The 26,842-nt window shown below is 39.7% G+C and overlaps 1 protein-coding gene across 1 annotated transcript in view; it reads left to right on the top strand.

The window, feature by feature from the left end:
* Positions 1-10,637: 10,637 nt before the first annotated feature.
* Positions 10,638-26,842, top strand: part of lman1 (lectin, mannose-binding, 1) — a 19,126-nt gene continuing 2,921 nt past the window's right edge. The window contains exons 1-12 of the mRNA XM_050053359.1: positions 10,638-10,889; positions 12,048-12,202; positions 16,504-16,611; positions 17,018-17,079; positions 17,450-17,549; positions 17,736-17,859; positions 18,830-18,888; positions 19,065-19,197; positions 19,385-19,572; positions 19,933-20,012; positions 25,531-25,693; positions 25,785-25,909. Coding sequence (XP_049909316.1) covers positions 10,670-10,889; positions 12,048-12,202; positions 16,504-16,611; positions 17,018-17,079; positions 17,450-17,549; positions 17,736-17,859; positions 18,830-18,888; positions 19,065-19,197; positions 19,385-19,572; positions 19,933-20,012; positions 25,531-25,693; positions 25,785-25,909 — 1,517 coding nt within the window. The 5' untranslated portion in view covers positions 10,638-10,669. The remainder of the gene's footprint in view (positions 10,890-12,047; positions 12,203-16,503; positions 16,612-17,017; positions 17,080-17,449; positions 17,550-17,735; positions 17,860-18,829; positions 18,889-19,064; positions 19,198-19,384; positions 19,573-19,932; positions 20,013-25,530; positions 25,694-25,784; positions 25,910-26,842) is intronic.

The raw sequence follows: 26,842 nt of genomic DNA, 5'->3' as shown, positions 1-26,842 counted from the left end.
AAGGAAAAAGTGCATCTTTGGTGTTTTTATTAAAAAGCTTACATGCTGTTTTAAATTATATCCCCCCTGTTTAGTATTCATAAGCAGTAAACAAACATTTAATATATTCATTCTTATACCCTATGATGTAGTTTTAAGCTGCTATAAGGAAAATTAAGTGTTTATTAAAGTACAGTACTTGCCAGCAATTTTAACTTCTATGATGACAGATTTTTTATTACACCTGTTTTACTATGTTGTCATTATCTGTCTATACAGCAGCCCTCCACACATACATGCTCACAGGAGGAGTAAAAATTGTTGACAAATACTTTAACAAACTACATTATAATGCATTAAAGGCCATTTATTAAATTTGTAAATGCTAGAAGGTGGGACACAAAGTAGTAGTAGTAGTGTTACCAATTCAATAATAGATGTTCATAATGACTTTTGACTTTTTGAAATACGCTAAAAAAAAAATCATGTTTAACATTAAAAATGTAAAATCTGACCACCCAGTAGGCTTATATCATGTAACATTTCTCAATTTTTTGTTATTATCCACATTAATCTCGTTGAGTCTCCACACTTTTATCTGGAATAGTGAGGCTGTGAAGTCATATGAAGTCATGGCTGGACGACGCTGCACATGTTTGGCCTCTGAAGTGAAAATGAGGTTTTAGTGTCCAGCTGGGTTCTGGACATCATGTTGCCTTTTCCACAGTCATAAACTTTGTTTGTTTCAAACTCATAACTTACATTTATCTCACTCTGTCCTTTATTTGGACGAAGTTTCAAATTAAATCTCTAGGAGCTTGACCAAATCAAAGTCATTTTTATTTTCCTCAATAACAAAAACATGCAATAAAAAAACCCTTCAGTTTTGTTTACAAGCACATCAGATGCTTTTATGTTACCTGCATTCAAAACATCAAAACAAAGTGGTTTGTTTCATCTGTTAGGTGAGTATATGAGAACTTTTATGTTACATTATATCTATTAATCAAAATCATTTCAACTTCTAAACCTCATTTATTACTCTTATTGATTCTTATTGTTTTATGTAGGTGTTTTATCATTTTTATGTCTACTGTATAATAACTACTTTAACTCTTGATTGCTCACTATAAGTACATTTTCTGATAATAATTAAGAATTTGAATGCAGGACTTTAACAATAATGGAGTATTCTTTACTTTTCAAAATATCTGAATACTTGAGCCACTAATGATATGCCTGTTGCACCCTCCTCTCTCTGAGATGCTGCACTTGTGAGCTCCAGGAATGTCAAAGCGATTCAGGTTTGCCAGGAAACTTAAGGTATGTTGTCATTTTGTTACATGTTTTTGGCTGTGGGGTGGATATGCAACCTGAAATTACATTTTTTCAACAGCTGTAGTTACAGATTAACATAATGAATTGAAAAAACAACAACAAACACAGGATCTTATGAAATACAATCTATTGTTAAAGGTTAAACCAGGCGGCAACTAAAGAATATTTTAATTTTACCATTCATTTCTGGTGAAATTGTTTCACATACAGTAATTAAAAGGAGCTCCACCCTGAGCTGCTACAATATTAAAATGCTGTTTTCATGTTAATTAATCCTCCTTAGGGGGCCATTCTGCACAATCAGTACTTTCACATTGGATAGCCTACTTTAAGTATATTTTACTGTTATTCTTCTATACTTTTTAGACTTATTTTCTCCTCATTTTTTAGTGCAGCATTTTTGCTTGCAGTATTTTTATAGTGTAGTTTTGCTACTTTTAGGTCAGTACCTGATGTGAATAGTTCTTCCACCACTCCTGGCAGTCATTCAGTCTCCCTCTAAATCCACTAGGGGGCAGTCATTTCTCAGTCCTGTCCAGTCTGCACTGTATAATTACACCCCTTTGGATGATGCACAGCACTCAGTGTTCAGTGAACTCATTAAACTGTGCAGTGTAGTTCATGAAGATAATCAAAACACAATTATGAATAAAGCTTTGTGGAGATGTTCACTCAGCATAGGTAATGTGTGTTTTCTTGTTTATTTTCGGACTCAGTGGCTGAGATGACATGTTCTTATGCAACGATATTTAACATCTTTCCTCTTAAAGATTGTTTGACATCATGGTGGGCAGCCACCAGTGATGACATTAACTGAAAAAGACCTGTTTAATATGCTTTGTGATAACCTGTTGCATTTTGTTTCTGGAAGCAAGGCAATCAACTTTATCAACTTTTTTTTTAGAACAATACAATCAAACAACATCCACGCTGTTTGTTGTTAACTAAAACTAACAAGTGCGTCATCATAATTGTCAATATTATCACAATTCCAATCATCGTCATCTCATCAGCAACACAAACAAAAGCGCATGCCAGACAATCAGATGTCACCTTCATTAAACACTACATCATTGTTTACATGTTGCTTATTTGTTTCACAATGAGCCTATTTACAGAGAACAGTACATGTCATGATTCGCATTTGATTAAAGAGGGGCCGAAATTAAAGTCCTGTGCACATCCTTTTAACAAGCTTGGGTCGTCTCATCCGAGAAAAGACAGACGGGGGAAAAAAACTTGGCAATATATTTCTCCAAAATCCCTTCTGGAAGTAATTAATCACCATCATACAGGGGCAAGCCTTAAAAGATTTCCAATATTTGCTGAAGTGCCCCCTTGTTCCTAATTATATCTCCCTGCTTGTCCCCCTCATTATTTAGAACTCCCCACAAAAAAGATGCGGCACTGAATGGGAACACCCCCAGCCCCCTTTCCAAAGAAAATGTTTAATAGCAAATGAATGAGTGAGTTACTGTGCTGCGATAAAGGCCTTAATGAGGTAATTTTATTAGTAGCGGCTGCCCAGAACTGTTGGAAACCGACGGAGGACACAAACAGAGAGAGGCAGCATAGAGAAAATTAGTGTTACCCAATTCATTAATTAATGCATTAGGGTGGGCAGCAAATTAACTGACCCAAAAATCCCCCATTGAGTGAAGATTATGATGAAAAAAATACATTGTTGCCCACCGACGTAATTACAAGACAGTGCAAATTCAATTCTAATGAGGCGAAAGGCACCCCCTTAACATACATCCCCTATTTCCCCCTCTAAAAGGGCTTACTCTTGTTGGAGCCTAAGTTTAAGGAAGTATTGAGAGTGAAGGAGACAATAATGAGAGATCGGCCTGGCCTTAAGTGCTTTATATGCTGCAAGCAGGTAGAGAGGATTGAATGGCTCTCTTTCTGGGACTCCTGGGGGGCCTGTCTTCCCAGCACAACAACACTTGGCCCTGAGAAAAGGGTCCGCTGAGGAGCCTGGAGAGTGAATGGACCTGTGCTGCAGCGGGTCAAACTGAATGGCCACAAGTCCTTCAATGATTACAAACTATGTTGTCCCGGCCCGGGCTACACACATGTACACAAACACACACAGAGAAACACACGTAGACAGCCCTCGCCCTTCCACCTCTCCCTCTCATTGAGTTATCTTTACTCAGGCTTTGTCTCCTCTAATTGGAGCTGATGAGGGACTAATTGGTAGCTTTTTTACAACACCCAGTACTTAAGCAATGGCAAGCTAAGGGAGGCAGCATGAGCGGAGTTAATGAGAGGCTTTGCACAAATAAAAGCTTTAAAATGGGCCTGTTTCACAGAATGGGAGAAAAGGAAAGTTGAGAATATCTTTTGTGTCCCCCACATCTTTCACTTATGTGCAGGTATCTGAAAAGAAGAGGGAGTGGTGGAGGGCACACAGTGGTTTGCTGAAACGTTGAGCACTTGTGCGCATAAAGAGATCTGTTCTGTATTGTTTGGGGCCCATCGTTTAGTGTGTCTGTTAATAATGAGAAAGGGCTGCTCTTCAAATGAATGTGGCAAAGTCCTCAGTGGACAATAAGTGCCCTCTCCTGCCTGGACCACACTGGACCGTGTTGAAGCAATCTGAAATAAAGGTTTAGTCCTCCTGCATTGTTGAGGATGAGTATGTGGCCTATGTGCGCAGAATTGAGCCAACAAATAATACAGCAGCACAGGCAGTCTATGTGGAGTAATCATTAAATCTTAGTTTGAAATTATCACTATCAAAATCTGGTTTTAAAGGTCCAGTGTGCAGGATTTAGGGGGCTGTATTGGCAGAAATGGAACATAATTTAATGGTTTATTTATTGTATAATCACCTGAAAACAAAAATGTGTTAATGTGTTTTCATTACCTTAAATGAGCCGTTTATATATACGCAGGAAACGAGTCCTTGTCCAAGGAGTCTGCCATGTTTCTACAGTAGCCCAGAACGGTCAAACCAAACACTGGTTCTAGATAGGGTCATTTGTATTCTTGCGTCGGCCACTGTAGTTAGCGGACCCTCCACAATGAGAGTGTCAAGAAAACACTGATTTTTTAATGTAAAACTGCTTTATTCTTGTTTTTACCGGTTTAAATCACCAAGTCCTTTTGTTTTAGAGATGAAAAGACCTCTGCGGATAATTCAGCTCCTGGTAAAAACTGCCTGAATGTCTAGATCTTAAGTTATCAGAGCAAAAAAAATGAGCACACATAAGCAGGTCCTAAGCTAACAGCCTGTCGCCAGCATGCCAAACAGCATAGGAGAAACAAAGCTTTTAATGTGAAACTACTTTTCTCAGTGTTTTTACTGGTTTAATCACCTGGTCCATTTGTTTTCCGAGAGGAAGAGACCTCTGCAGATAATTCGTCTCCCAGTAAAATCCTCCTGAATGTCTTGATCTTAAGTTATCAGAGAAAAAACATGAGCACAGATTAGCAGGTCCTAAGCTAACAACAGACACTTACATGCCAAACATATGGATAATTCGGCTCCTGGTAAAAATGTCCTGAACGTCTGGATCAGTAAATGATGAACACTAAAGGAATTCCAAGCAGGAGAAGTTTCAGCTGGTTGCAATGTGCAGTCCTCACCACTAGATGCCCCTAAATCTTACACACTGTTCCTTTAACGACAATAAATGGGGCTTGTATGCCTATTGTTGAATGCACTTCCATCATATGTGACATTGCAGAAATAATGAAGGAAAATCTAGAGCACCAGATGCAAATTTAAACATTAAAATCACACTCTCTTCATTCTCCTCTAGGTCCACTTAGACATTTGCCTCATGGTGGTCAACTTAAGAGCACAGCAGGTTTAACCACAGGACATTTCCTCAGCATGCTATCGTCCCAGCAGACATTTTGTTCATGTGATAATGGTCTGCTTTGTGCTTTTCAGGTATGAATAATCACCATGAGGCAACAGGCTTCATTTAACTAAGCTGTGGTGTCACACCAGGAGGTGACAAGCCACTCTCCCTTTCCCCCTCATGTGACATGGGTAATACAAACATCTTTAGATCCCTCCAGGAACAAGTAGCCCCGAGCACAACACAACTGTTATTTGTTTTGTCTGATTAGGCCGCTTTTGGATCTCTAAATGTTGACTCATCCAAATGATGGCCAAAGTACACACAGCAAGTGGGGGCAAGATAGAAAACGTTTAAACATGAGGATCAGTGTGGTCGAACACTTTGATGGAAATTAAAGAATTAACCGTATTAAACTACATTCAGAGAGGGTATAAAGTAATCAAATGTAGATCCAGTATATAAGAAATATATAGGTTAATTACAGTATTGTTCAAACATCAATAGCTCAGACTCAAACCCACTGTTTACTACAGCATCCTGTAATTCACTGGCCAAATATTTGTGCTGACTCATGTGATAGGCTATTCACAGTCTCTGTGACCCATTAACATCCTACAGGTTCCCATTGTCCACAACTAAATGGATCCATTAGCATTGGCATTGTTATTTAAATCCTACATTTCCTTACAAAGAGTGTGGTTTAACTCTCTAATGAGGACTTCCTCAGACAAAGGACAGAGGCCTCTATTTTCTCTGCTCTCTAAATCCACCGGACTCCCTGTTACTTTTCATGAGGTTTTAAATGTTACATGGAGTTAGCATCTAATTTGTACTCTACTTAGACTTTATAGTGTTTTTCTATACCTGCTGTCTTATCATTAAGAGTTAAAACTTTTCAGAGTTGCATACACTACAGCTACTCCGATACAAATACGTCAGTGCATTCACAGTGTGCCGGTGTGACAAGAAGCAGCAATAACACATTCCTATGATGCCTCTTTAAAATCAACTTTTACATTAACCCCTTCAACACAGAGGAAAAATATTTTGCTTTAGCAATTCATTCTTTATTGGTGCAAAATAAAAATTCATTTATTCATTCATTCAGACATTCATTTTAATCCACTATGGATTCACCAAATTGTTGCTCACACAGGGCAACACATTTGTGGAAATGATGTAGATGTAATTTCTGTATCAGCATCAGACACACCATGACTAAACCTGTCTTCTGCTCCTTCATCATCAGGCCAAAACAGAGGGAATATCTATATTTTAATTACATGTATTGTCATACCATCTTTGGCTTTTATTAGCAATTATTTAGTGTGAAAAATATGATCAAAAATAAGAACCGAATCATTTTTGCCCAGAGGAGAGCAGCCTTAGCTTTATGGGACAGAGCCAGATGTAGAAACACATATCAGGTGGTGAGCGACTGGAAATGAGCGAAAGCAAAATGGACACAAAAAGTGAAACCCAAAACCAACCTTTTATTATGTGTATAAAGAAAATATATCCTTTCCATGTGACATTACTGCAGCAAAAAACCTGACGACTGTAAACAGGTGCACATCAGGCCTCGCCATTTACTGATCATTTGCCAGAATAGTCAAAATCCCTGGATTAGCGTCACCACAATGGTCTGTTTTGTTCTGTGTTTCGTTCCTGAGCCCGTAATCACAGGCCTTCACAGAAAGTGTTGCTGCACCTCCAGAAGCAAAAGGAAGACGCTGCCTGAAAGTAAATAGAAAGCGAGTGACACATAATTGTGTCATCTCCCGCCTCCTGCTGAGGCTTTCAGACTGCAGTGAAAGCTCTGGCAGCCAGCTTGACTACGTCACTTAACCTTTCTCTGACCTCATGCAAGCTGACGAGCCGGTCCAGAACAACACAAGTGATAAAGTACAGCAGCTTAAAGGCCCAAGACATACCTGATGTGTTTGTTCCTTGGTGCTATGTGGGTCTTTGATTACTTATTCAGCTAATTTGTATGTCATATAATATGTCTTTTGTGTCTTGGTGCAATGTGTGCAGGATGTAGTAATGACAAGGAAAATGCCTGTGTCTTACATGTTCCACTACACAAATATAGCACTATTAATATGCAGTATATTAGCTAAGCATGTGTTAATTTGAATGATGGCCTTTGTCGTTTGGATACTTTAAGTAACTTTTATCATTTCCACACAATTCAAGCTAAATGGATCAGCCATTTTAAGATTAGTGACCTGTGCATTTCTTACTGTATCATTTTTATTTGTTTATTATTTATTTATTTATTTAACCTATACTTAACCAGGAAGTCACATTGAGACTGAACATCTCTTTTACAAGAGACAACAACTACTATTCAAACATAATGGCCTCTTGAGAAAAACAAGCACATGCCTCTATCACCACATTCTTTACGATGCCCTTAAATGTATTAATGGATATAAGTGTCTAATTTTGTCAAATGTCTTCTGTTAAAAAGGCCTACTCATCAAATTTCCCAGAAACAATTTGCTTGCTTTTGTTGTGCTTTTTGGTCCGGAGCCCTCTGGAGCAGCTGAAGGCTTTGTCGGGATGGTAATCTAGTTTTGACTGGCACAAATAAAATTTGATATTTTTGTATATTTGAAATATGTTTGTATTAGAGCTGAAATAATTTGTCAATTAACAGAAAAATAATGGGCAAATATTTTGATGAATAATAATTGTTGACATCACGGATCAAGCAAAATTCCAAAACATGCCTCAGTTCCAACTTGTGACATCACCTTGGGCTATAGGAAATTGTAGTGGCCATTTTCACTGTTTTCTGACGTAGCACTGACACTACTGTAAGCATTTGTGTTAGTATTAGCTTTAACTTCAGTATATTATTGTTAGTCTCTTAATAGACAATTAGTGTCAGCACCAGCATTAGCAGTAGTATCAGTAAATTAGCAAAACTATTAGCCTTAGCATTAGCATCAACATTTACATTTAGCATTAGAATTTCAGAAAATGCACAAAAATGTCAAATGCAATGTGGGAAACTGTGATGGACATTTTTCACTTGTTTATGGCATGTTATATGCCAAACAATAAATCAACTATTCAAGAGAAGACCTGGCAGATTAATCGAGCATGCACCACCAACACTGCTGCTGCTATCTAGCTAACTATCAAGGTCTAGCAGGGTGGGGCTTTCTCGTACAATTACTTCGAAGGTGCTTGGAGAAATAAAATAAGTCTAAAGAGGTCAAAACTCCAGCAGCACTTGTATTATAAAGACCATCTTTATTGTAATGCTGAAAACACACCAGGCAGCAGTGAAGTGAATTACATTTGACTGTGGCCTGCAGGCCTGTTCATGTGTTTCAGGTGGCAAGAAATTCTTTGTAACAAAGGTCAAAATGTCACTGGAGTCACAGGAATCAGTTCGCCGCAGGCTGCACTTTGCTTCTACTAGGTGAGTTGTTGGCTTAAGACTGCCAAGGACAAGGGCAGATAGCAGTGCAGCATTTGCTCTGTGAAGGCATTCTTGGAAGGGAACCCATCGGCTGTATTCGGCGTCTGACTACCGGCAGACGGCGATACAGCCTCTGGGGGCAGACCCCCGATTTTTTGGCATTCCGGTTTGATTTGGGCGGAGGAGGTGAACTTCCGTTTCCGACTTCCGTTTATATATATAAGTAAATATGCTAAACCATTGCGATGGATTCAGAGTTTGCAGTGATGCCAATTATGTTCCGCCTCGTTAGTTCACCGCACGGAAGTTTAACCTGGCAACAACTGCAGCCAAACGTGATTGGTCAATATCACGCGGACTACAAACAGCCTACAACCGGAAACCAGGGCTCTTCCGCTCTTCTTCCGGAGGCAAGATATCTGGGGTTTGCCTACAAACTCTATATTCACTGAATGTAGAGTCTGTATATAGAGACTACTGTGAACGTGACTGGCTGTACTCTGCCGAAACACCTGGGGCAGGCAGGAAGGATTGTAGCTAACCCTTCCCATGTTACCACCTCAGACACAAACTGTTTGAACTTCTCTCCTCTGGCAGGAGGCTGCGGTCCATCAGGACCAAAAACTCACACCACAAAAACAGGTCCTTCTCTTTTGCAGCTGGCTCCACCAACAAGCCTGGGACCCCCACCTCAAAGACCCTACCCCATCAACATCACATCTGTTTATATTTGTAACATTAACACACATATTTTTGGACTACTATCTCTGTGTATTGCATATTGTCTTATTCTTCATTAGTCCCTAGAATATATATTTGGCCATTCCTGCCTAGCTCTTTTACACTGTCATATTTTTTATATATTTTGTTTTTTCCTGGTGGCACGGTCGTATAGTGGTTAGCACTGTCACAAAGAGGGTTGGGAAGCCCTTCTGTGCGGAGTTTGCATGTTCTCCTTGTGTCACCAGGGAGAATGTGCAACATCCAAAGACATGCAGGTTAGATTAATTGGTGACTAAATTGGGCGTGAATGTGAGCATGAACAGTTGTCTGTCTCTATGTGTCAGCCCTGTGATAGTCTGGTGACCTCTCCAGGGTGTACCCCGCCTCTCGCCCAATGTCAGCTGGGATAGGCTCCAGCCCCCCCGCGACCCTCGAGAGGATAAGCGGTTACGGAAAATGAATGTTTTTTCCTGTATTTGTGTTTCATGTCAATGCACCAACCATAAACTGGACATGACGAGCTAAGCTAACAAGCCAGACAAACAATGATACATGCTTTAATTAACATATAAATAAAATAATGTAATGTCACTTCCTCAACTGGTGTCTTGGACAGTCAGGTATCAATACACAATTATTTGCACAGCAAGCGTTATTATTTGTCCGATGACAAAAAAAAGAAAAAATCTCAGAAAGGCTCCGGCGAGCCCGCTCTAGCACCTCACAACATGGCAAGTGGCTTTCAGTGAGGCCTAGCTGACAGCCTGTCAGTCAAAATGGCAGCGCCCTTAATAATAGAGAACTTTAAGCCTTAATAACATTCAAACGGGATCGTTATGTATATATATATATATATATATATATATACGAAAAAATTCACCCCCAGTACAGTTGTCATGAATGATGAAATGAGTCATAAATATCAAAAACGTTTTTTGCACCAGGCTGTTAACATGTTTATTTTAGCTGTAAAGTCAGGCATTTTAACATTTAATATGTACAGATACCAGTGCAAATACAGATTGTTTTGCTGTTGTTGTTTTTGGTGGTGTTTTTTTTTTTTTTTTGGTAGGGGGTGCTAAAAAGTAAAAACTGTGTTAACTAAGGAAAATACGTGATGTCTGTATATTTTATTTTATTTTACAGAAATAAATAAAATATTTTGCAGACAACGTGACTTAAGTACAGGTGGCCCCTCTTGACGACCTCAGCTGTACTCTTACAAAAAAAAAAAAAAAAAAAAAAAAAAAACAGGAGAAGAAGAGGAAAAGCACCAAAATAACGGACCAATCAGAAAGCGCCCTGTTGGCCCTACAGGCATCCCGTCATGCTCGTGGTCTCAGCGCTACGTCAGCAGTGATACAGAAACATGGCGGTGTCCATAGCACAGCGCCCGGCTGCCAACGCTCATGTGTTGATATTAACTTTTCTCACAACGTTAATGTTTTACCGCAGTGTCGCCGACATCGCCACCGGTGCCTCGACGTCAGAGGAGCCTCCTCACCGCCGCTTCGAGTACAAATACAGCTTCAAAGGACCGCACCTGTCCCAGACCGACGGCAGTATCCCGTTTTGGATCCACACTGGAAGTAAGTTTGTGTCCAGCTGTCAGCATCACAGAGCTGCTACTTAAACCTGAAACACTCACATATGAAGATGGCACGAGGACAGCTCAGTTTGCGGTTTGTAACCGACGTGTTTCCGCTCAGGATGTTGGGAAATGACAGCTGCTTGCTTCACCTATTCAAAACTGCACCAGACAGTCCACACATGTTAGCAGTGTAGCTTTATGTCAGGCTTATATTCAACCGTGTAAAGACTTGTCTTATTAAATACAGCATGTTACAGGCCGTGACTGTCTGCGAGAGTCTGTGCAGACACATGCAACTCAAGTGTTGAACTTTCCTCCTGCACGAATGGGCCTTTGGATTCTTGCATCACACAGTGAGCTGCCAGTTGCTGATATGAGCATTCAATAAGCAGCAGCCTGAGATTACACTGCATTCCCTTTAAATCAGCATTGACTCAGGGGGCTGTAGCTATAGACTATTAATCTGCTGCTGGTTAATATTTTAGTCACATTTTCCCAGAGTCAAATATGACAACATAAAGTGTCTTTTGGGGATACTTGTTTGACACAAGACAAGAAACACCTCCATAATGAGTGGAACAAGGAGAGAGAGAGAGAGAGAGAGATGTGGGCTGGCAAAAACCAGACCAGGGAGGTTTTGATTACATCAGGATGCCCAAAATGTTTGTCCAACCAACAGTACAAAACTTTATATAGTTTCTAAAGCCCTACAGTACATGTCTTCATATTACTTGTTTTGTCTGTCAGAAAAGCAGCAAGTGATACAAATATATTAATAATTAATTATCAAGATCACTGCTGATTTGATTCTTGTTTCAGCACAAGTACACACATGTTTATGTGACTCAAAGTGAACTTAGGTTGCACTGACAGATCTAAGGAAGGTATTCTCCAATATGAGAATCAGGTCCTGAGGCAGTTAAAAGATTAAAGAGTAGGCACACCCTGATAACGCTGGCTTGGGATAACAGTATGACATGTTAGCTGGCATTAGCTTTTTCATATTAGCTTGAGTAGAAGAAGGAAACACACAGAAAATGACTACTTCTTTGTTCAATTTTTTTCTTATAAAACACAGCATATGTTGTTGAATTTTGAAATTATTAATTAGTTATGGCACTCTAAATTTTTGCATATTCTCGCCTTTCTATCCCAGATGCTATCCCTAGTGCAGACCAGGTGCGCATTACGCCATCCCTCAGGAGTCAGAGAGGCAGTGTGTGGACGAAAAACAAAGTCAGCTTCGAGCACTGGGAGGCTGAGGTGACCTTCAGAGTATCAGGAAGAGGTCGAATGGGAGCAGACGGTTTGGTAAGGAAGGGTAAAACTTCTGTTTTGGTTAATGAGGCAAACCGGTTTTCTTTTAGGGAGTGTACCACGCCATACAATTGAATAATGGACTTCCAATCGCAGTTGTTGCTTAAGTTTTGTTTATAATTAATATACTGTAAGTCCAGAACAGTTTGCCCTGCCAGAGAGCGCACTATTACTACTCTATGCATCTATGCTACGGCTGGGTATTAAACCTCAATACTTATTGAACACCAAACAAAATGTGTCTGTAGCTTCTGTAGCTGTGTCTGCATCTTTAACTAAAATTGATATTGGTCACATTCTGACTTACTTGTGCTTTAGTCAGATTTCCTTATCTTAATTAGTAAACCTGTCTTACTTTAGACTAACAACATGTTTTCCTCAGGCAGAGCAATGAATGAAAAATAGGTTGAAACATGCTAATATTCTCCAAACTCAGGAAGTATTGTTACAGACACTTAAACTTACACTTAATCCACAACCAAACATGCAATGATATCTAACCTCATAATTGATGAACACACAGAACCTCACTACATGTTGACCATGCTGATGTGAGAAATAAAGATAACCTGTAATGAGAACTGAGAATTTACTTACTCCTGTCCTGTCACAACAGATAAATAAAATGTTGCTTATCAGACTATGTTTGACCATTATGGAGAAACTTTAAAGTAAAGGTGCACATCCTGTTTAATGAGGTGTGACATGTCCACAAGGTTAAATGACAAGCGTTTCCATCATAGTCTGTATAATGGATGTAGCTACCTTGACATCTTCTTTTGGTTTGTGGAGTCTCATTTTGAAGCCTTGAGTTTGGCATTTCGACAGTTGTCATCTTGGTTTTTTGGGGGGCCAGAAGTGACCATATATGGACGAGAGACATCCTTTCACTCAGAGTGGCCTGCCCTTAATTAAGCGTAACTTTAAGACTTTGTAGAATTTAAAGGGTGAGTTATATCAGAATTCTCCCCCTGTAAAGTTGTCATGAATCTGAGGGGCTGTCCACACCAACGCGGGTATTTATAAAATCATGACTCTTTGCTCACGGTTTGGCCTTTCATCCACACGTACCCACAGTTTTGGGCCCCTGAAATCGGAGTTATTTGTAACCGGATGAACTTTTTGGAAAAGTCCGGTGTCAGCAGTCACGTGTGGACAGGATAACCGCAGTTATTTTGTCTCGTCTCCATTGTATGACGTCACAGTGTGCGACGTAAACAGAAAACAGCTGTGTTATTACCCGATCCAGTGTGTGCGAGAGACGATTTGAGGATGGACCTAAACAAAATACTGCTGCTATTTAGCAGCATATCAGCACTTTGTGGCTGTATCATACAACTAACGCTACTCAACCACATCCAGCAACAGAGGTGCAAGAGTGCGCTATTACGGAGACTGCTCCTGCGGCATAATAGTACGCTTGTTGTTGTTTTTCCGCTAATGACGTTTTACTGCCTTCTGATTGGCTACAATGGCCTTACAGTTAGGAGTTATATCGCCACCTACTGCTTTGGCATGTGTATTACATTGCTTGATAGTGGAATTTGTGGTGTCATGTGGACAGAGGTATTTTTATTACACCACTCGTATGGACGCAGATTTTTAAAAAACTGGAGGCCAAAAAAGTTCGGTTTTAAAAATACCCGTGCTCGTGTGGACTAGGCCTTAAAGTTACAATGTGTAATTTACATGGTTGTTTATTAGCAAATATCAACTATTGCTTTCATAAATATATATTTACTGAAGTGTAATGCAATACACATACAAATGGAAGCTTTCTCATAGGCTTAGAATGATTTCTCTATATATACACAGGCAGGGCGCGGTATGCTGGAGGCTGCCCTCTTGCGTCGCCATATTTGAATACAGTGGCCGAAAGGGATACACGCGCTTCGCCTTTCGTGTTTATCTAGAACTTGCCATCACTGGAGACAGAGAAGGTGAAGCTCAATCCGGGGCGCTTCTGCGTGAACCTGCTTTGTAGTTTTATGATTCTGTCGCACTTTAAATGGAGGACCACACACACGGACAAAACGCGAGTGAATATCGGCGTTGCTTATTCCAGGTGGAAAAAACTCCTGTGGAAGAACACTCTGGAAACGCATATATTATAATTGTACCAACCTATATTTTCCGCACTGTGCCGTGACTATCACATAAAACGTGTTATTTTAGCATTACTGTGCTAATGTTTGCTTGTGTTACCAAAACAATTACAAATAAAACACTCCTAACATAAAGTTATATCTTACAGATAACCTATATCTCACTGGTAAGCTATAACATATTGTAGCGTCCGCCAGGACGTGTGGAAAGGATGACGCAGTTATTCGGCAAACCACCGTTTATTACTGAACAGTACAGGTTACTGTTGGCCGTAACTCCAACTGTGCACTCCTGCTCTCTAGTGATGTTACAGCTGATACTGCAGTCCCGAGGCCTGTGTCGAGCAAAGGGGGCGTGTCCAAATGAAGCTCGTGTCGATATCAGGATATCACGTGACCAAAGACAAACGAGGCCCTGTTTCTCTGGAATCACGTGACTGCCTCGTTGTGTGATTCGAGTCGGGAAATACATTAAGTGTTTTGCGTGATCCGAGGTGATTCTGAAGATCGTTAAGTGCAGAGGATTGAGTGATCCAGTCACACAAGCACTCTAACCTTGTGTGGACACGCACACACACACACATATATATGTATATACACATATATATGTGTGTGTGTATGCACTTTATTGATATACCACGTTCAGGATAGATTCATTTCATCTGGCTTTACAATACCTCATAGGGGGATTCTGACGTAATCATCATCATTAAGCATCATTATGTGTATGCCAGATCCACTGACATGTAGCCCACATGTAATATCACAGTAGGACTGCTGTACATCAAATGACCAGCAGATGTCAGTACTCCTAAATGAGCTGTTAAACGGGGCTTTGTGTGATCGGCCTTTTGGCGAAGCAATCCGCCTGAAAGATTCGACACATTCACGGGGCTTCATCACACCATCACTACTGCTCTCTCCTCCAGCTCGCTCATACACACACCAGCACGCGCACTCACACAGCTCTCATCCCCGTCACACTCGCACCCCACACCCCTGCCTATACTCATTCAATCCCAAACATGCCATTAACTCACAGAACATTGACATTATAACAGAACATTTACTGCAGGGTCGCTACAATATCATAACATGGTTTAGATTCCTAAATAAATATTCACCTCATCGCTAGATAGGCCTACTCTTGAAAAACTTGAAAAACTCATAGATGATGCCATCTCTGTCTGCGTAAGGCTTTCTGTCCTACGAGGCCACCGTCATTTACCCGACGGGAGGGGTGAGCGAGTGAGCGTGAGTGAGCCCTGCAATCTAGAATTTGACCGCTGATGTCACTGTTACTCACCATTTTTACACACTGAGGCTTTAAATTAGTTATATGGACCAAAATTGTTTTCTTGTTCCAGGCTGTAAACATTTCTGCTGTAAAGTTGGGCATGAAAACGGGGGAATATGGGGATTCACTCGCTTCTGAAGCCAGCCTCAAGTGGCCATGCGAGAAACTGCAGTTTTTGGCACTCAGATGTTTGCTTCATTTTTTAGCTCTGGAGGTTGCCGCTTGGTTTCCGTACCTGACACAAGAACTGTTGTGAACAGCATGATGATGTTTAAAACTGTACATTTTTTTATAACATTTTAGGTGTACATGTAGTTGTTGAAAATTAGCAATAGCTATGAACTCTCTGTGCAACACCATCAGTCTCATACTCTGTATTGGTATGTCTGCGTCACTATTTCTCTTTTTTAAACATTCAAACAGTACTAGTAGCCTGACACCAGGCAGACAAAGGCAAACAGTCAAGAAAAAACTTGAAGATATTTACTGGCGTCATCTCATATCGATTGAAGGCCCCTGAATCGATACAAATCAAAAGCATATGATGGCAGACTGTGATATCGGCAAATATCCTGTCATATTGTCTAAAGAATCAATATAATATGGTATCAACCCCATCACATGAGTGCATACACAAGAATTGATTTGTGCCACATATAGTGTGAGGATTTAAAGTGCATTTTATGACATTGTTCTGCTGTAGATATAGTTAAAAAACACCTGGACAACATTGATGACTGCAAATCCATTCACAGCCGTGCTATAACTGTTGACCTGACTTAACTTATTCGACAGGAGAGAAACCAAAGAGGCAAATCAAAAAACAATCACAAAATGTTGTAAAGGATGCTACAACAAACTAATATTTGTACCACATTGTCTTTGTCTACCAGGCTGTGTGGTTCACTACATCACAAGGCCTCGACGGTCCAGTGTACGGTGCTGCCGACCAGTGGAATGGAGTTGGAATCTTCTTTGACTCTTTTGACAACGACGGGAAGGTTGGTGTATATTGATTAGACATAACTATCAATGATTGTATGTTTCCAGCAGTGGTCAGCATCGTACCTATTAGTTTTGGGTCATTTTGGTGGTTAAAAAAACGTGAAAACATATATACACGTCTTCTTTTCTCTTTTGTTGAAACCTGTGAGGTTTTAATTTGTTTAAATGTTTGTGTTAATTTAAATACTTTTACATGTTTGTTCTTTTATCTATATGTTTTACAAGTAGATAAATGGATCACTCTCATATAAAAACAAATATTATAATATTATAAAACAATATTTATTTCAGGTATGGAATTGACATTTGTGAATGAGATTACCTAAAATCAGAGCCACCTCTGGGTTTCAGATGAAAAATAGGATTAATGTGTTTCCTTGTTTTCTTCCATCTTTATTCCAGAAAAATAACCCTGCCATAGTTATTGTGGGAAACAATGGAAACCTTGTTTATGACCATCAGAAGTAAGTAAACATTTCTTTTGCTTTGCTCTGATGTCATCACCAACTCAAATTTTAACAACTTAAAGGAGATTAGGAAATATGATTATATTTGCTTGGAAAGTAAATAATCCTCTATCTTTCCTAATCTCTGCGGGCCGGTGAAAGCTTTAAATCACTTTTTCAATGCCATTTCAGTCTGTCTTAGAATTTCACACTGTTTACTGGACCACAACAAGTGTTTACAAAAACATACATGGGCATTAATGTTATTCACTTATTTAATAAGCTCTAATCACACTGTATTTTCCCTGCTCATGTGTAGTGTTCATGTGGAGCGCAGAGCTGTGTATAGATGAATGTAATGGTTATATTTTTTGTTGTTTTGATCCAGTGACGGCACCACACAAGCTCTCGGCACATGTTTACGAGACTTCCGCAACAAACCCTATCCTGTCAGAGCCAAAATAACGTACTACAAGAAGACGCTGACGGTAGGAGAAACATTAATTAACACAAGTTATTACCTGCATATATGAAACTGTATATGAAGAGAAAAATACGCTTCTACCTCATTAACAACATCATGTCACTGATGTCATAAAACACATCATGTCTGATGATCAGCACAGTCAGTGGTTTTTAGTTTAGCTGCATCACTTGTTCATGTTCCTCCTCAGGTGATGATCAACAATGGTTTCACTCCAGACAAAGAGGACTTTGAGTTCTGCACAAAGGTAGACAACATGATCATTCCCAGCGAAGGCTTCTTTGGCATTTCAGCTGCCACTGGAGGTTTAGCAGGTATTATTATTATTATAATATTTTATATTTTGTGTTAAAAAAAACCTTTAAAGGGACAGTGAACTGCAGAGTGTTGGAGCCATCAGCTGTACAGATGTTTACCTTCTCTCCAATATAATGGAACATAATATATTGGAACTAGATGGCACTCGGCTTGTGGTGCTCAAAGTACCCAAAAAATTCTGAAAAACTCAACAGCAATGTCTCTTTCCAGAAATCATGACCCAGTTACTCAAGATAATCCACAGACCTTGTTGTGAGTAGTTTCATGTAGGAACTTTTTTCTTTCTACTGAACTACACCCACCAACCATATCACAGTGCAGAAGGAAGTGTGCATCTACTCATGGACAAGAGGCTCTTGCTCGTGACTGCATGAGATGTAAACATTAATGTTAAAACAAAATGTCTTCCTTGGTTCAGCGGTTACATTAGCTAGCTCAGTGTTGCTAGGTGAGCTAGCAGTAGATGCACACTTCCTTCTGTGCTGTGATACTGTTGGTGGCTGTAATTCGGTAGAAAGAAAGTAGTTCCTACATGAAACTGCTCACAACATGGTCTGCTTTGAGCACCACAAGCCAAGTGCCATCTTGTTCCATTATATTTGACGGAAGGCAGACATCTCTACGGTTGATATTTTCAACACTCAGCAACTCACACCAAAACAATCTAGACTGATAAATATTTGGGGTGAACTGTCCCTTTAAAGTTGTGAGTTTCTCTGTTGTCCTCTAACTAGAACTCTACTGTCCCTCTTTAACCAATCAGAAAGCAGTCTAGTTTAAGTGACTGAGCAGAAATGCAAAATTATTTTTCACATATTGTCACTTTTAAGTCATGCCCATCTCTCTCCTCATCTTACCTCCTTATTACCTTGTAATAATGTATAATAATGTAATGTAAAGGGCTGCTATAGTTGAAAGTATGTTTATGTCTGTTGTAATTTTCTTTTTATTTCTTTCCTCCCTCAGACGACCACGATGTTTTGTCCTTCTTGCTTTTCAGACTCACAGAGCCAGGCCAGCAGCCGGTAACTCCATTTTCCTAGAGCTCCTCATACTTTTCACAATCCTGTGTGTGCAGTTCACTTCCCTGTAGCTGTGTGTCTCTGTGTGCACACGCATGCATGTGCACCACATAGCCTGAGCAAGGCCTCTATTGAGTTCAGAGAGGGTTTTTCTTTTTTTTTTGTCTCTCCCACTGAAGCCCCCACCTGAGTCTGAGATTCCTAAAGAAGAGAAGGACAAGTACCAGGAGGAATTTCAGAACTTCCAGCAAGAGCTCGACAAAAAGAAAGAGGAGTTTCAGAAAGAGCACCCAGACGTCCAAGGAGAGCCAAGTTAGTTTTCTAAAACCAAAACTGACCATTAAGAGAACCATGACATTTTTTTATTTTATATTTTACTGTTATATAATCTGAACAAACCACGTTAAATTGTATTTATTCAAAGACACATCTGTATGCCCAAACAAAATACCTCATGAAAGTTTTGATTTCATTAATTGTTTCTTTATATCCTCTGCAGTTGAGGACTTGTACGAGAGTGTGAATGACCGGGAGATCCGTCAGGTGTTTGAAGGCCAGAACCGGATCCACCTGGAGATCAAACAGCTCCACCGGCAGCTCGCTATGATCCTGGACGAGCAGCGCCGATATGTCTCTGTTATCACTGATGAGGTCGCCAAGAAGGGGACGAATGCTGAGTCGGGACAGGTGAGCGTGTCATTGCCAAGAGATGTGTTTACAGCAGACGCACACAACAATGAGTGCAGGATTTATAAAGCATTTAACTTTTCACAGATGTAGTGATCTCATTAATAGTCAGTGGTTTTCTTTCTACAAGGCTTTGATTTTATTGATTTGTCAAAATGTACTGGAATCATAAGAGCCCACTGCTGACTTGCTCAAACAAATCATCAACATAAAGCATTTACTTCAGTGTCATGTCTGTGTACTCCTGCTGTTTTTATGACAGGTTATCAAAACTAATAAAGCTTTTTTTATGACAGCTTTATCAAACGTCAACACCGGAGTGTTTAACCTTCAGACCTTTGTGTTGTATTTGTCTTGTAGCTGGATGCTGCAGGTCAACAACAGTTGGGCTCAGTCCTAGCCAACCAGCACGAGGTCCTTAAAAATCTGAATGAGCTGAGGTAAGTAACAACAGTGTCATTGTTGTTGACGTTTTGTCAGTCTTAAAAACTAGCTGTTGTTTTTGCAACAGACATAAAGAGAGATCTGTGATACTCTAGAAAAACAAGGGAAATCCCGGCGGTTAAATCCCTCAAATCATATTTAATCTCAGGATGCAGTGGCTGCGACATCACAGGTGTCTGCCAGCCTGATAATCCAGCTGCAGTGACGATCAGTCACATGCACGTGCACACACGCCAAAGGCCTCAGCAGTAAATGAGATAATCATCACACTGCCTTGATCTCAGCTGAAAACCAGGACTACTGGACTTCTTTGCAGACGCTCGGATGTATTCTCTGACAGTTTATTAACAGCCTAAAAATTTTGGCCAGGAAGGAGAAGGCGACTCATTTTTTAAGGGGACTTACTTATACTCATTTTCAGGTTCATACTTTTATTTAAGAAGATATACTTTATTAATCCCGGAGAGATGTCAGAGCGAGGGGGCTGCCCATGGACAGGTGCCCCGAGCAATTGCCCAGGAGGTGAACTGGCCCCTCAGCTACCAGTCCACACTCCATATTTGGTCTAGATGGGGACTTGAGCTGGCAACCCTCCGGTTCCTGACCCAAGTCCCTATGGACTGAGCTACTGTCGCCCATTTAAGGTTTCTACTGGAACAGGTTTTCATGTTACATTTAATGTTCAAAAAACACTTTATTTTCCTCATATTGTCTGTGCTGGAACACCTGTATTCACCTTCTGTCTGAAATGCTCCATTGTAGTGCCTGTCTCTTTAAGCCCAGTTTGATCTGATAGGTCAGCGATTCCGTGTCTTCCGTATCATGGCACCTCTGCACCCTCATTGTAGCCTGCAGCCCCCAGGAAGTGTGCCAGGCTTTGAACCCAATTTTTGTTGTGGCCAAACAGTGGAATTACATCTGTGACTTGATGCCCTGTGACTCCAAAAAGACTTTTTCCCATTAACTTACATGGCGAAAGAGACGTCTGTTAATCAGTGGATGCATTTTTTATGACTAGTTTTACTATCAGGACTTGATCCATTCAGTCCAATAATATTTCGATTGTCCAGAAGAGCCGCAAGACTAAATCATTGTATTATCATTCAAGTTAGCAGAGCACTAAAGGGGAAGCTGGCTCGGACAGTTGAAGATTCTAGTGCGTTCGCTCTGTGGGCCACACGGTGTGGAAGCACTCAGTTAATTTTATACTAGCAGTCATACTGTTTCGGCTTCATGGGCCACTGAGCAACTTTTTATAGGAATGAAGGGGACCCTGCCTCTAATGCTGTATCCAGTTCTCTTTATGCGTCCATATTGTAGCCGGGGAATCGACTGGAATGGAGAATAGCGGCACTTCCTACTGTCAAATATTACATCTAAAAGCTTCTAATATGATCTGAAATCAGGAAGAAATTTACGATGTCAGCAACGAAGCATACATGTTTCCCTGACATTAGCATGTAGCTACATGTAGCAGTGAAGGCTACGCGATGTAAACACTTGCAGTATCGTGCCTGGAGCAGAAGACAATATAAAGAAATCTGGCACACTATGACATCATATTGTAGCCGAAGTACAAAGAACAGTTGGAAACAGTATTCAGAACGGTCTGAAGCCTGACGTTTTTGCTCACAGGGATTATTTTTTACATACGTTTACCTCATTTGAAACTTTTTTTAATATGAACATCCGACATTCATTCATTCATTTATCGTCCGTAACCGTTTATCCTGTCAAGGGTCATCGGGGGCTGGAGCCTGACAGTGGGCGAGAGGTGGGGTACACCCTGGACAGGTCGCTAGACTATCACAAGGCTAACAGATAGAGACAGACAACCATTCACACACACGTCAACACCTACGGGTGATTTATAGTCACCAATTAACCTGCATGTCTTTGGTCTGTGGGAGAAAACCCACACTGACACGAGGAGAACGTAGATACTCCACATACGAGGGCCCCAGCTGGCTGGTGGATTTAAACCTGGAATGCTCTTTCTGTGAGGCAGTGGTGCTAACCACTGCACCCCCGGGCCACCATATTCCAACATAAGCATAAAAAGGCCCCTTTAAAAGATACCATCTCCCAATTAATAAGAATTCTATGTTGCTAAGACACACAGCATGATAGGTGTGGTAATATCCAGCTGTAAACTTTTCTTCTTCTTCGGTGATAGAAATGTTGTCTTCACCACTCTCAGATGACAGCATGAACAGGCTGTTAATGCTCACATAATACAGCTTAAGAGATTTTGTGATGGTGTGCCTTCCATGACTGTTTGATTTTGGTACTTATAGTAAGTAAGCCTGATTAGGTGTTCAGATTGTAATATTTTGATGTTTAGTGCTTGGTTCTGATGCTTCTGTAAGGTGCTTGAAGGCTTAGTCATTGTGAGCACGCAACAGATTTAACAACAATGTCTTCTTCAGAACCCTTCTTTTAAATTTGTGAGGAGATTTTAATGAATAACAATAATTGAGTTCTGAGTTATCCAACATCGCCTTTTTGACCAACCATCAAGACAAAGAGTGGGTTCATTTATAGTGACGTCACATTTGTCCCGTGGCCGCAGTTTGATTGTGCGTCTTAATTTGAACACACCATCTGCATTAAGACTTAATCAGAATCACAAGATATTAAAGATTTTATTTTATGTAACATTAATCTCTTAGTCTCATGTATCATAAAAGAAGCAAGCTGTTTATATGCCCTAAATCCAACAGGACATTCATCCTCAGATGATTTTGCATACATGATTTTCTTTATTATATTGTTGACCCATAACTCACATGGACCCAGACTCTCACTTACAATGTGTCTCATTTGCTAATTTGGCTCTTCTGTAAGTGAATTATATTGTATGTACGGCAGGGAAAGACGGAGTTTCTGTAATGCTTCACATTGAAGAAGCACATTATCAGAGGTGCACAGGAGTAAGCTGATTGACACAGTAAATAAGTTGAGACGGCGTCAAAAGGCTGCAGCTGCTCCTCCTAATGTGCTAATGTGAGCGACTGATCTGTATTACTTTATAGATTAAGCTCTGTTTATCCTGGCCCGTCTTTTAAACAGAGTTTATGATAGGACTTCACGGCAGACTCCAAGGAGGGCTTTCAGCTCATAAATGGGTCACTTGTAGCAGATGAAGATTAGATGTAGGCTTTAATAAATGCTCACTTACTTTCTCCAGGGAGATGTTTTTCCCCTCTTCCTGAAACAAATTAGATTTTGTTTATATGTCATCCCTGTCCGGCCCCTCCAGACCTCAGCCATGTGGCCGAGCAAGAAAAGGCCACCATCTTAGCACCATTTTGTCCTTATCAGATTAGTAGTCTTTAAATACATCTGTCATACGCAGGCAAAACATGGCTTACCTCCAATTGATTTCTTGTCACAATCCTCCCCTCGGGGCCTTTCTACTTACGCTGCTGGAATTCCTTTCATTTGTTAAGTCACTTTTTTCCTTCGTAATCGTCTTAGATGTGTTTAAGATGATAAGGGGAACTTATTGCTTTCTCCCTGTAAGTAATCAACTTTAAGAAATTACATTTTGTTGAGAAATATGATCCAGGCTTAGACGTCTTCATTCTCTTCTGAGACACACTGGACTGTGCTTCATCTGCTGATGAAATTGAAAGTGAAGAAACAGATTTGCAGTTTTGACATTTTATTACTGGCGAGCCGTGACAGTGAATGATGCATGGACAGATAGTGACTCCAAGAGAGACAGTCAAACACATAAACCTTCCTAAGTGGGTCCAGTGACGCAGGATAAAGCAGCATTGCTGCATTCAAGTGCTCCTCAGATTGTTCAGTTTCCCGAGTTGGGAAGTCTTTCTTCCAACTTTGCTGTGTTCATGAACTTTAAGTCGTTATATGGAAACAACATGGACGCTGCAAAGAGGATGTATTGTATTTTATTGCTCAGATCATTTAAACAACACATTGTAATTTAAGCTTCAAACTGTTATCAGAGTGATCTTGTCCCAGACTTGTCGCTGAACTAGTACATCTTTTCTAACATATCTAGATCTACTCTACATGGACAGCAGCTAACGGTTACAACCTAATACCATATTACAAAATACATAAAAGCAAAACGTTGGCATGCGATATATGAATTAGTTAAGAGATTATTACCATCAATGATTTATGTCCGTCTGCCAAGTTTCTGCATATATGACGTCAACTCATGTACCAAAGTTTCATCAACTTCTCGAGTTGTTGTTCCAACTTGAGGAGGCTTTCACTCATTTTTTAGATCATGAATTATGGTTATCATTCTGAATGGGTCAACTTGCATCATCTGAAACCACAAATTGTCTTTTTTTTGGTATGTTTAAATAATTTTTAACATGTTGATTAGTGAGTGTTAGAGGTGCGGCTAAGATTCTTTTTTTTTTTCTGAATTTTGGACAAAGCCAGCTAGCTGTTTCCCTGTTTACAGTCTTTATGCTAAGATAAGGTAACTGGCTGTAGCCTCATATTTAACTGACAGACAGGGTGGTATCAATGGTCTCAGTTTGGAAAGACACAAAGCTTCTTGACTCTACTCTCCCAAAGAAAACGTATAATAAGTTTACAGTAACTGAATTTATTTAAAGATGTTTTTTTTTAGTTCCTCCTTTTTTCCAACGTAACCATCTCTATTCAGCTATTCAACACTCCTATTTTTGTACAGGCAATTTAATATTCCCGCAGTTGTGATCTTGACCTGTTGTGAAATAAAATTTGGAGTCCTCTTAAGACAGAGACAAGACAGAGTAAAAATGTGGTCGAGTCTGACCTTCAAAAAGCAGGCTGATTTCACGTACTACAACACATTTGTGAAGAGCAGACTGATTTTTTTTTTGGGTGTTTTATTTAGTTAACAAAGACAGTCAAAACAACAGTTCAGTGCCCAACTTTCTCTGCCCTCTCAGGCCCTACCCCCCACAACAACCCTCCACCCCATGGCACAAGTGATATTAATAAATAAAATTTAAGAGAAACAAAATGCGCAGATAAATTATTATTTTTTTTTACTATTTTTTATTTCGTCTTTAGCATCATGATCAGACTCTGGATTCCTGTTAGCGCCACTCTGTGATCTGTTTCTTAACCTCCTGTACTTGTAATCTGTTGTAAGAACATGTTTTTATAAGGGATTAATTCAGCAATCATGACCTCTTTTATCAGATGGTAATTTTGTGTTTTTCAAACTTTGAGAATATGTAGCCTCCAGTGAATGGGGATTAAAGGATTAATTTCGGACAATTTGTATTACTGTCAATAAATGATACCACACAGCATATTTACTGTACATCATGTTTCCCAACATGGATTCACTCAGCACACAGGTCACATTGTCAAAGTAAATGTCTGGACTATGTTGCAGAGATATTTATTTGGTATTAAAAGGCTGTGGCAGTAAATATTGTTCCTGGCAGTCCTTTGGGGGAAGCAGTTGCAGTATTAATGTTTTTGCACAGTGCTTCTGCAGGGACTCAGTGTGTCTTCTCTTTGTTGCTGCAGAAACTCCTTCTATGAGTCGCTGAAACAGATCGGCTCAGTGCAACACCAGGGTAACACAGGTGGGATGGGAACATACGAGACCATGCAGCACTTCAACGACATCAAGGAACATCTGCACACGGTCAAAAGGGACGTGGAGCACCTGGTTCAGCGTAGTGCTCAGGTATGGATCAGAGAGATGAACTTCTTATGAAGCAGTTGAGAAAGTAGATCAGACATGACTGAATTTTGTGTATGTGTGTTTTCATTCACAGAACCCTGCTGAGAAGGCCTTTAAGTGCCCCGAGGTGCCTCCCATGCCTTCCTGCTTATCGACTGTTCATTTTGCAATCTTCATCGTGGTCCAGTCAGTCCTGTTCTTCTGCTATATCATGTACAAGTAAGACATTGTTGTTTTTATTTGACAATAAGAGTCCTCGAGAATTTTAACAACTCTCTCACCAGACTCGGCATCAGCTTTATTTGCAAAGTATATGAACGCATACATACATATTTGTTGTACTTGATGTATTTATCGAAATAGAAATAAAGCTAAAAAAACAAAACAATAAAAAAAAAAACAAAGCTGGACAAAAGTAAACAAACATTTAGCTATCCTGTAAATTATCGGTGAAAATAAATCAGTAAATATACAAACTATATATATTTATCTAAACAATATAACAATGGACAACAGCATACAGATTCTATAAGTCAGACTTGTATGCCTGATGCTGTGTTACATGTGTCAGTCTTTGTGGAGCTGGACGCACATGCACAAAGCTCATTTTCACTCACAGGTAGCTTTGAAGGGAAGTAGACACATCTTAATATCCGGTTGCATATTGATAGTTGTGTCCGCTCCACCAGGACACCTGTCAAAAAGGAGGACAGTTAAGACCAAGTACAACACCAACATTTATGATTTTTTTTTTCATACTCAAACATGACTTTAATTTTTTTTTATAACATACCATACTAGCTTTATAATTTTTTTTAATACTATGACTTTTTATGATATTACTTTATAATGGCATTTTGATGACATACTATACAAGAACTTAATGACATTTTTTATGATTTTCACATGCTATGACTTTTTAAAATGATATTTCTGACATACTGTACTATGACTTTTTATGGTATTGTTATGACATACTGTACTATGACAGTTTTATGATTTTTATAACATATACCAAGACAGTTTTATGGTTTTGGATGCCAACATATACTATGACTGTTTTATTTCATGACTTTAGATAACATACTATACTATGACTTTTTTTTTATTACTTTGGAAGACATGCTATACTATGACTTTTTTTTTTTTTTT

Source organism: Epinephelus moara, chromosome 9, assembly GCF_006386435.1.
Source record: "Epinephelus moara isolate mb chromosome 9, YSFRI_EMoa_1.0, whole genome shotgun sequence".
In the NCBI taxonomy this organism is placed as follows: Eukaryota; Metazoa; Chordata; class Actinopteri; order Perciformes; family Serranidae; genus Epinephelus; species Epinephelus moara.
The sequence above is the reverse complement of the archived record's forward strand: the minus strand, read 5'-3'. Positions and strand labels throughout refer to the sequence as shown.